General features: G+C 34.9%; 2 protein-coding genes across 2 annotated transcripts in view; one reads left to right on the top strand and one right to left on the bottom strand.

The window, feature by feature from the left end:
* LOC129268809 (caspase recruitment domain-containing protein 11-like) overlaps nt 1–2,628 on the top strand; it is a 47,005-nt gene extending 44,377 nt beyond the window's left edge. The window contains exon 15 of the mRNA XM_064105144.1: nt 1,215–2,628. The gene's annotated coding sequence lies outside the window, so the exon portion shown is untranslated. The remainder of the gene's footprint in view (nt 1–1,214) is intronic.
* A 3,532-nt stretch (nt 2,629–6,160) lies between these two features.
* On the bottom strand, nt 6,161–10,716 carry LOC129269757 (uncharacterized). The gene is made up of 4 exons (XM_054907253.2): nt 10,516–10,716; nt 9,431–9,588; nt 8,249–8,299; nt 6,161–7,659 (listed from the first exon to the last, which is right to left on the bottom strand). Exons 2-4 carry the CDS (start codon nt 9,581–9,583, stop codon nt 7,414–7,416), a joined length of 450 nt encoding a protein of 149 aa, XP_054763228.1. The 5' UTR covers nt 9,584–9,588; nt 10,516–10,716; the 3' UTR covers nt 6,161–7,413.
* Between the last annotated feature and the right edge of the window lie 1,484 nt (nt 10,717–12,200).

The following is a 12,200-nucleotide window of genomic DNA, read 5'->3' on the forward strand; positions in this document are numbered from 1 at the left end:
TTTGGGCATGAATGACATAAATCAAACAGCATTCTCCAAAATTTAGTTTACTAGGCATTGCATGGTTTCTGCCAACAAAAAATGTGTGTAAATGTACCTTAAGAATTGATTGGTAACTGTTATTGCATTGTAGCATATTGCATATTGAATTGTAATGTTTCCTTACAATCAACTTGAATGTACTAGCTTGCATTTGAAAATTGTTTCATTTTTCATGCTTGACTTTTTGTTCAAAGAATAGTGCATTTTTAATCTCATTACTCTGCTAAATATATACGTTTCTCTTCTCATTTCTAAAGCAAATTTATTTAGAAATTTAGTTTTAATCAACCTGAATGTGCCTGCATTTGAAAATTATTTCATTTTTCATACTTGACTTTTTAATTATTATTTGAAAGATACATTTTTTATATTAATTTAAACTACAAAACTATGCAATAAATTACTTAACATTCTTAACATTTGAGCACAATACCTACATACTGTACAAGCAGCAATGATGTCTGATGTACAACTATTCTATCTGGGGGGTGTTTCACAAAGATTGAAGTATGACTTAGAGTTGCACTTTAATACCGAGTTGCGTACGGTATGAAAGGCTTGATTTCATTGGTTAGATCATGTCATGAGGACGTGCACTTCTGCGTATCTATCAATAAGATCGCGCGTCGCATATCATGTACGCGTCGGCATTTAAGTGCGACTTAAGTCATATTTAAATCTTTGTGAAACACCCCCCTGGTCCCTGAATAGCTACTGTACAAACCCCCCCCAAAAAAAATCTGATATTGCAGACTCGATTAAGAAAATTCATTCTTATCATTTTTTTTCCTCTAATTATCTTTGATTAGTATAAACATTTTATCCATTGATAATATTTGATGTTTTTTTACAAATGCTTTAATAATACTTTTTTTTATATTTCGCTGTCTCTGCCTCTGTATATGAATCTTTATCATCTCTTTCTCCTCCTTCACTCTTGTTTTGTTCTTTTATTCTGACTATTTCTCTCTCTTTCTCTTTCACTATGTATATCTATCTATTTTCCTTATTCCGTCTCTGCCCTATCTCTCTCGCATCCTAATCCTACTTTTCCTCATTCTCGTCCTCCTCCTCCTTTTCCTCTTTCTCTTCTTCTTTTTCTTCCTCTCATTCTTTTCTCTTTCTCTCTCTCATCCCTATCATCTGTCTCTCTCTCTTCCTCCCATTTTCAGCTTCACGAGAAAGAAGAACTCTTGGAAGGAAAAAATTTACACCCTCTTCAATCTTTGAAATCCTGGAGCCAACAAGAAGCATTTACACAAGGAGCATTGACTCATGGAGCGTTAACACGAGGGACATTTCATGTACGCAAGCGTACTCATGGAGCGTTTACACACTGTGCGTTTTCTCATGGAACGTTTATAAAAGGAGCATTTACACATGGAGTGTTCACACGTGACCACTGGATCCTTCATTTGATTCATTACAGGAAAAGAGTCACATGACTAAGAAAGCAGTCAGAGTCACATGTACCCCCTCTTGTAACCTTCACATATTAAACAAACTAGCATGTTGTTTAAGCCTGATGTCCCTCCAACAACAAGTTGTTCAAACTCTTAAACAAGTGTTTAAAAAATGATATTGTTGTTTAAACTTTAAACAATACTCGTTTGTGAAGCTTGTGAAATATTCCCCAGTCCATATAAGACAGCTTGCTTTGAAAGATGGATATTATAACCTATTCGCACAAGTGTCACTTGTATTCTCCTGTCAAAATACAGTGCAACAAAATAAATCAGCGATATGAAAGATCATGTCGCTGATTTATGTTGTTGCACTGTGTTTTTACACATTTTTAATAAATTATCGCTTACAAATGATATAGAAATAGAAATCAGTTTTAAAAAGAGCTAAATGATGTTACTGTACCAGTAAAGCGTTCAAATGCACCTCGTACAGCGCGTCATGAAAAGTGAGCGACAGGAAAGACGGTCCTACAAAGACCCTTTCGTGCAATAGCCTCCAGGAGTATTGAAATGATGTATTCAAATTTGTGGCTTTCTACAAAATCTCTGTTGAGGATTAGACAAGGAGTTTCCTTCTGGTCAAATATGCAAATTTGTGCAAAAAAGTACAAGATGTAGTAACATCATCAAATCTCTCATTTGCATATTTCTGTTTTGTGAAGAATGAACAAATGTTTGAATGTCAAAACCGTCTTAGTTTACATCTGATTTTGATGAAATTTTAAGCATTATGTATCTTTGATGTTCTCTTTTTATTCATATCAACGTTTTGTTGGGGTTGAATTGACAGTTAAATATTTTCTTTTATCAAAGGGGACATACATGTAAAGTACATGCATCTGCATTTGTGCACAGAACAATGTACTTTATAAGAGAGAATTATAATTGTATGATTTAATTGAAATTATTTTATTTGATGCCAGATTTTTTTATGGAGGTTATACATCTACTACTGAAATTGTTTTGTACCATTTCAATATTGATTGATTTACTATTGAATGATTTTATCGTGAAGTACACATACATGTATAAGGTTGATAGTATCAAATACCTTGACAGGATAGTCGATGAAAGCAGAGTTGATTGTTACAAATATGGCTTTAAAGTCTTTCAACTTTTTAAAGAAAAAAAAATATGAATATATTGTTTCGTATCAGGTTTATATATATATATATAGTGATTACATATTTAATAGGTTTTTACTCTATTAGCAAGAATCAAGAGGTTCTATTTTTTTAGAAAAAGTTTTGATACAATAATGGTGCCAAGAGCAAGTAAATTTTAGATGTCTACATGTACTTCATGCTAGTGTAGAATATGGATTTTTTTTTTCTTTAAAGTTGTAAAATACAAGTAAAATAGAGTATACTGAATGCGAGTGAAATATAGTATTTTGAATGCAAATGAAAAAGAATATGTCAAACAGAGTGTAGCTGCAGCTATCGGCACCTAACCAAAAGTCCTCTTCCATGTCTTGTAGCATGAATCCTGTTATTAATCGTAAGCAGGGAAAAAATTACACAGGGCTGGGGGCAATTTAGCCCCCCCCCCCCCAAATGCTCGAAAGAACCCTGGAAATTAAAAAAAAGGAGCCCTGGAGTGGAAATCCCCATTCGTCGCAATGTTAAAGCTTATCCAATGTTCCAGATTCAGGCAATATTCAGGCAGATTCAGGCTAGCGCACCCCCCCCCCCCCCACATGCCGCTTGGCTAGCTGCATGCACTTTCCATAGGGATGCATACGCACTCACACGCAGGGACCCGTTCCAAGGACCCCCGTTTTCACAAACATTTGTAGTTCCGAAGCCCGTTCCGAGGACCCTCCTTTTTACAATAAGCCCGCTCCAAGGCCCCCGTTTTTTGTCTCGCCCGCGGCACATACCCACTACTTTTTTGGTCGAGTGCCCCCCCCCCCCCCCCCGGGGGGGGGGCCCCTTCCATTGACGAGTGGATACCATGTCTTTTTCAAGATAGGGCACATTACGTACGTAATATCAAGACAAAAGCAAATGTCGCAGGAGCAAGGGTTGTGTCTCCTCCTTTTCAGTCTTTCCCTTAAGGCCACCGCACACCTTACGACTGGTCTGCGACCCGATTTCAGAATAAAATGTAATAGAATTTGATGCTAATATTGAGACTTGGAATATCTTACTGTGTAATGTTCGAAATCATCGAACGAATACCTATGATCAAATCTGTGACTATGCTATCATCCTTCTTAGAATAAAAGCGAATTTAATATCTAGTCGTAATGACGTCATAGCAGTCTTACGATTGGCTACGATTTGAACCTAATTTGGACTTAACTCCAAAATAAGGGCTTGCAATCTTTCAAAATTGTTATAATATTATTATTTCAATTAATTTCAACCTCAAATAAAATGATATGTTCCATTCACATCTTCAGAAAATGAGCAAAATATGATTTGTTCCTAAATCGGGTCGCAGACCAGTCGTAAGGTGTGCGGTCGCCTTTATAACCTGAGAACCTTTCTATTAAAACACTGTCGTATAATTGTATCCTACTCATGCGAACATTCTGATAACATAATTAAGTATTAGGTAATAATATTTGGTCGAGGAACTATCAAATTTGTAGAAACTTGCAAACATACCAAGCAAAGTATAGTATAGTTTATTTTATTAAAGTTCACATAGTACTATTTTATAAAATATTCTAAGGTGTCATAAATGTTATATTTTACTGACTTATTTTTTCCGTTGTTGATTAATGGCAAGCTGCATAACTGAATGTGGACTCTATGGCCTGTATTCTGAACTCGGGTTAATTGAAACTCTAGTCTAGGGTTATCATGGTTTAACTATGGATAGCCAATTAGTACATAAATCTCTAACAGTACTTGATCAATAAATTTATCAGCTCATTCGACTCTGAGAGTGTTCATATCTGTCTGGGAATAGAAAAAATTATATAGAAATTATTTTTAAAAATTGAAAATTTTAATTATCATAAATTATTTTGATTATTTTAGTAAATTATTGAAATAATTTTGTCCATGATAAAAGCATGGGGATAACCCTTGTGAACAAGAATCATACAATGAATTTTAACATTTTTGGCTTCCCATAATATAAGTACAGAATTAGACCATCATTGCCGAGTTTAAATCAGTCTTCAGAATACGGGCCTCCATATCCAACAGTATATAAAGATATATGGTGCTGGGAATGATTTGTGAATATAGCTTTTCTAAGAGATAATAAAATATATTATGATATCACAAATTTCGTTATTTTTTATCTCTCTTTGTCGATACTTGAAAAAGTCGGCCTCTTCCTTTCCCCCTGCTTTTTATGTCTCTTCCTTTTTCTTCTTCTCTTCCTCTCTCTCTCTCTCTCTTTCCCCCTCCTTTCATTTCCCTTCGCCCTTTCCCTCCTCTTTCTTCTTGCTCTCCCCATTTCTTTTCTTCATTTCCATTTTCCCTGAAGCTCTCTGTCTTTCCCCATACTTTTCTGTCCCCTCTCCCTTTCCCTCAATTTCTCTTTCTTTCTCTCTCCGGCCATTTTCCCTTCTTTTTCTCCCCCCCCCTCTCTTTTTTTGTGGGTCAAGGCCCCTTCAGCCCTGCATGGATCCTTGTCATAACAAATAAAGCTAAACTATTGCAATTATCAATATCATAACTTTCTTTCTTAGTAGTGTACAAACTTTTATATATCAACAATTATCTAAAACAAGTACAAAACAATGATTTTTTCCCCTTTTACTACTTTTTCATGGCTATTTATTCAAATACATAAATAAGTAATCAAACTAACCTCTTTGCCTGCTTTTCTGACATTTTCAAATGTCTCACTCTACACAACGTTAGCATATATCTCTTTAAAGGGGAATCCAACCCAAATAAAAACTTGTTTTTATAAGGAAAAGAAAAATCAGACAAGTTGATAGGTGAAAGTTTGAACAATATTGGACAAACAACAAGAAAGTTATGAATTTTTAAAAGTTGTAAATATTGGTAATCACTATACCCATGGAGACTTCAAATTGGCCGCATATGGGATGTCATAGTGATGTAAGGCAAGGACTACTCTTTCATGTAGTCCAATACATATTGAGGCTAAAATGTCATTTTTCACAAAAGTTTTATTTCAAATTATATTTTTCTTTCATGAGGACATAAAACAATATACTACCTGGGTTATATTTATATTACTGCCCCAGGGAAATGGGTACTTAGGAGAAAACCACAAATCCCTGATAATAAAGTACATGGCCTACGGGAAAGTTGTCCTTGCCCTTGTCATAATTTACTTACCCAGTTGCCAATTTGAAATCTACATAGTATTAGTGATCTCAATTTTAAAGCAGCTATAACTTTCTTATTGCTTGTCCGATTTCTTTTAAACTTTCACCATTCTGTTTAATTTATTTTTCTCCTTCCCAACACAACATTTCATGGCCAAGGCTGGATTCCCCTTTAAGGAGAAATAATGATCCTCACAAACACCCCCAAAAATACCATGTTATAGTTTTCAGCCACTATCAATGACACAATACATACTGTACATGCACATGTTGCTATGCCAGACATTGTATAAGGCAGTGCAATGTTAAAAAGCAGGCCACTGGCTTGATTACCCTACTTTTTATGAAGAAAACATGAATAAAGAAATAAATGTAGTTCTGTACATAGGTCAAGCACACCACAAAAATGTCAAAATTTATTGAGTGATATAAGAAACTCGGAACAAAACTGAGTACATTTTTCATCAATAAATTCACATAATTGTAAAATCTTGTCTTCACCCTCGAAGCAAACTTCAAAGGTTTCCTCATTATAGAAAAATCTCAGATATTCAGCAACATTTCATTTCATTCTGATTGCTTTGAAAACAAGGTATTTTCTTATCAGAATAGTGATGACCCTCTATAAAGAAAAGCTCCATCAATGGATCTAAACCATCGACATCATCCACTCACTATTTCTTTTGTATTTTATTATATGAAATATGAAATATTCTAATTTTCTCCTCATTGTCAAGTGATACAGTGATTAATTCCTCCCTGAACATGTAGAATTAGCATTGTTTAATACTGTATGGTTCAGTCAAGTTGGTCCTTATTGTCAAATCTGTAAAAAATGAAATATTGTATAATTCAAACATTAAAACACAAAAGAAAGAGTGAGTGATGGACATCATCGACTGACTCGCCCTGCTGTGCATATCACTGTTTTGTGAAAAATAAGCTAAACTTAAAAATGTCATAACTTTCTTAATTTACATCCGATTTTGATGAAATTTTCAGCACTATGCTAGTTTGATTTTCTCTATTCATTCAAATCAGCATTTTTGTGGGGTGGACTTGACCTTTAAACACCTCTCTATATGTCTGCTTGAAAGAAAATCAAGAAGTAGGTCAATCATTATTACTTTAGACATTGAAGACTGAGTAGCAAACAAATATAATGATTTTTTCATAGTAAAAGATAAATACCTTTCTCCACAAACTGGAAAATAATAGTGGGTAAATATTTCCTTATTTATATAGCCCAGTATATAGTTCACACTGCTGCAAAATAAATGAAATGCATGTTCGAAGACAAATAACCTTTCTCCAAAAGCCGACAAATAATCAAATAGAAGGTTAATCTTTCCTTAAATTTTTAGCCCATCACATAGTTATGTAACTGTTCAATACCATACGGCTGCACTTTGTGTAAAGGCCAGATAAACCATAATTATTGAGCATATGAAGCAACACTCGGTCTGATCCCCAACTCTCACAACCAAAAGAAATAAATAAAAATGCTTCCAATCGTACAAAGCTTCAAGTCTTCTATTATGACTTGGTGGTTTGAAGAGCATTTTACAGTCTCCAGTCATTACATGCTTACAAGAGAGTTGTCCAACCATGGTCCAACCAATTCATTTCCACAGACTCTCATCGGGAGATAGTCGTTCTTCCAAGGCCAAACGACAGAGGGTAAGATGGATTTGCAGTACTGTTAGCTCTGTAAAAGTTTTCAGTTTCTTCCCTCGACGGAGGTGAGGGGGCAGCGTTACCGATGGGTTTCCTCTGTTGTGGGCGGAGGGGTAATTCGCGAGGGGTGTGGTCACCGAGTGTCGGTCGCCAGGGAACATCGCTACCTCGTGCCCGATCATCGGGATGCTCCTCTAAGGAGTCTTTCTGTAGTGGATTAATTATTATAATTGTAATAGAAAAAATATCTAACCCTTGTTATAAAATTTGTTGGCACATTTTTAAAGTAAATATGAAGGATCAAACAAAACAATACACACAATTATTGGAATAGTTTCTTGCAGTGGCATAGTCAGACAAATATTTTGAAGGGGCCATACAGTCATGGCATATAGGACAAAATTGTTATCCTTTTTTAAACAAGATATCTACATGTAATTTGGTGAAAGGTTTTTATGTACTAGTAATTTATTCGTAAATTCTATATTTTACTCATCCTTTTATTTTCAATTTGTTCTCCTTTTTTAGGGGGTTATGAAATTTTTGGAGGGTCCATGCCCCCCCCCCCCAATGTGTACACCAATTGTTGGCTTTCTAAATCAACACCAGAGTTTCTGCAGTGTAGTATAAAGTCTATGACTTGTTATGTTTCAAGTATTGAAAATATAAAATAATATAGGCTGAAGAACATTATTAGTAGTCAATCAACACAGACCACTTTACTGAATATACTTTTTTTGCTTTGTGTACAGCATTGGATATATATATATATATACCCGGGGAAATACATACTTACCAGTTTCTGTGAGATATTTGAAATTTGACACTGGATATCATATTTCCAGTTCTGTAAAAAAGAAAAGACGAGACAATGATACAATCATCAACTTGAATCTCAGAGTGAAATACGAACTGCAATTTTGTTTTAAATTTACAAACGTAAGAAAGCATTGCAATATCTGCTTCAGTTTCATTCATCATCAGTTTAGATATCTTGACAAACAAAATATTCTGATCGGTTACTTCTACAAGTATTTGGCATATGTTGTTTAAACCATTCAATTATGATTACAGTGGACAGTATCATATGCCATATTCATTATATGAGTTCACTGGCAGATCCGAGGTGGGGGGGCGTATTGGGTTTTTTTTATCACCCAGTTAACTTTCATATTCATATAGCTTCAGTAAATTGTCATTTTTGACCCCCGGTCCCCTTCTCAAATTTTCTTTTTGCACCCCTTTTCATTTAAACGTACTTCGGGATCCACTACCAATCATGCCAAATACGAGTCATGGATCATCAATGAGAGGATTGCTATATAGCATACGAACTGGAAAAAAAAAAGAAACTATTTGCAAGTGAATTAATATATATGACAAAGCATCTGCCCCAAACATCTCAAAGAAATTCCTGTTAATTGAGACATGGTCAGATTCATAATGGAGAGTTTTGGAAATTGCAATGGGGACATATTCTAGAAGGTGCACATCTTGAGGTGCACATCTTAGTTGCATTTGTTTGTTTAAAATTTTGCTTTGAATATATCAAGGTTTTTTTTTTTTTTTTTTTTTTTTTTTTTTTTTTTTTTTTTTTTCCCCGGTAATTTAGTTGATAGGCAGAAAACTGAGCGCTTAGAAACACCTGTATTAAGCGCCCTACAAATGTTATAATTATTATTATTATTATTAACATAGTAAATGCATCGAAAGTGCCCATGAAACACAATGAACAGATGAGAGGTCTGTCGAAAACTGGCGAACCGGAACAGCAGATCATCCTAAGATTCGGGGCTGACGAAAAATTACAAATACGTAATTTGCCCAGAGTCACGGACTAAACTGCTGGTTTAATACTGATTCACTAACTTTCGACATAGACTCCTTTGTCACAAAAGACCTTTGACAATAGATTCTCTAGGTTTCAGAAAGTGTCTGCATAGTGGTTGTGAAAAACGCCCTAACAACATGTACTTACTCCAAATGTTTCATGTGTTCTTTGTTGCCTGACACCCATGTTGTATTGCGGTACCTCCGTCCAGCTCTGAGGGTGTGGTAGTTGAGGGTTAAATGAGATGGATTCAAGACCGATAGAGCTCTGAGAACACGATTCGTCTCCTGACCGAGCCATGGTATCTGTCAAAAGAGGATAAGAAAATGGACATGAAAAAAATTAGATTCGTCTCCTGACCGAGCCATGGTATCTGTCAAAACTGAGACGGGTCAAAAGAGGATGAGAAAATGTACATGATTGATTATTTAGAATAAAGTAAACCTATATGCCGAGCGCTGGAAGCTAGCTGCTTGAGCTACAGCAAGGGTAATAATATCCAAGTCCTTTGAAAGCGCATAGAGACCTTATTTATAATGTGTTATGCGCTATACAAGAACTGACTATTATCATTATTTAAAGTAAAAATATATATCTCTGCTCTTCTTTCAGCCATGTCTTCTGCTTCTTTTTTTCTTCTTCATCTTGCTTCATCTTATTTTTCTTCCTCTGTATCTTATTTTTCTTCCTCTTTCATCTTATTTTTCTTTTCTTATTCCTCTTCTCTCTGCAATTTTACTTGTTATTTTTATCGTCACCTTCTCTTTTTCCCCCATTCTTCCTCTCTAAATTTCTAAAAAAAAATTTCTTCTTAATCTTCACTTCGATCTTTTTTCCTATTTTGATCTTCTTGTTTTAATCACCCCCCTCCCCCTTCTTTTTTTTTAATTGGGGGTCTTTTTTCATTGCTTTCCTTCTTAATTCTCTTCTTTCTATCTAATTATGATTTTACTTTAAAAAACAAAAATTGTGGTAGGCCCTACTAACAACATTATAACAGACCAATTTCATTGTCGGTCTACCGATCCTACCGATACTGCTGTTTACCTAGTATAAATTTAGTACGGAATTAATATACTACATCTGCAAACTAAACATATACTGCATATTGCATGTACATGCATGCCTACAAACATGACAAAAGAAGGCACCGTCGAAATAGTCAATCATAATAACTTATCACTTATTAATGTAGACTTAGATAAGACTTATCTTGAGGGTAATAATCTCACCTGAAAAATATATATCTTCCGCAGTCTGTGTAAATGATGTAAAGTGGTAGAATTTGCGCACCAGCTAGCACGCCGGTATCAAGCTACATGCACGCGATACGATGCGTACGATCGTAAATACGGAAGCGATCCCGTTTCTAATAACAACAAATCCCACCATGGTAAATTGCGATTGCTAAGGACAACGCCCCCACGTGTGTGGTGTTCGGTTGGGCGGCGGGGAGAAGAACTTGATGAGCAGACGACACGCAATTCTAAAGCGGCACGCAATTCTAAAGCGGCAAGGAATTAAGATTACAACCTTGTAAAAATAACTTTAACAGTTTGTTTTTTATTTGAAATGGAATAAGTGGTTGTAAGTTAGTTTGGCTTTCAGAAAGTTTATTTCAATAGCAGATGAATAATCTCAACTCCCATGACTAATCTAATAATTAGCAGCCGATGTCAGCATATATATATAAAATATCTCACCATTTCGCCATCATGATCTTAAACATAACCCTTAATTTCTTCATTTACATGCGCCTCTTTAATCGTCTTGTTTCATTCATTTGCCAAATAAATGATTGTGAATTGATGATTTTACATCTCAAATAAATTAAATCTTAATCATATTGGGTTTTGCATAATAAATAAAAACAACTTTGCTAAAATTTCTCCAATTATTTTTCAGTAACTTATTGTTCATTCTCACATTTTGTAATATTTTTAGGGCAGGGTTGGCCTGCTTATTTTTTACGACATATTTCTGTACATGTATTACACTGCAAAAAAGGCTTAATATCCAGGCCGATAATAATGCTAGTTCATAGTTACCTCATGGACAAGTTTACCCTTTCCTTTCTGTCGTTGGGGTTATGCAAATTTCAAAGCAAGGTTTTATTTAAGCATTTCTGATACAAGAAGATGCATAAATTGTAAAGACCTGGTGACTAGAATAGCACATTAATGTTTATTTTTGTTTTTACTTTGAATGTATAGCAAGCTAATCTTAAGATGTACTTGGCTAAGGGCAAAATACCAGTCTCTAATGGATGCATTCTTGTTTTCCAGTGGATCGAATGAAAAGCACAATTCAAAAGAATATATAAATTGTCATGACCTCACGACAATGGTCGATAAATTTAAGCCCTGAAAAAGATTGTGAAGCAATTGATATCATTCCATAAAGGTTAAGGGATGATAAAACCTGGTTTTGTTTTGGTCCCTCCTTCCTCTTTTTCCTATCCTTCGTCTTCCTTCCTTCCCTTCTTCTTCTTATTCTACTTTGTATTCTTCTTTTTTCCGTTCTCTTTCTCTTCATTATTTGTATTCTTCTTCTCCCCCTCACCTTCTCTTCTTCTTCTTCCTCTTCTCCTTCTTCCTCTTATTCTTTTCCTTCTCTTTCTCCTCCTTATTCTTCTTTTTATTCTTCTTCTCCCCTCCTTCTTCTTCTTCTCCCTCTCGTCCTCCTTGTTGAATTGAATTATATACATGTAACATGTACACAGCATGAAGAAAAAATGGAGGAAAAAAAACACTTTTGTTTACAGAGAAGATTTTTATTTCAAATCAACCACTGATTTGTAAATATCATCTGAATTTACATAAATAAAGAACTGCTGAAAGGCTTGACATGAGCTGTAACAGAAATGAAAGAACAGAGCTGATATACAATTGCTAATTCTGAACCAATTTACATAAAT

The sequence above is a fragment of the Lytechinus pictus genome, chromosome 10 (genome assembly GCF_037042905.1).
Source record: "Lytechinus pictus isolate F3 Inbred chromosome 10, Lp3.0, whole genome shotgun sequence".
NCBI classification, from domain to species: Eukaryota; Metazoa; Echinodermata; class Echinoidea; order Temnopleuroida; family Toxopneustidae; genus Lytechinus; species Lytechinus pictus.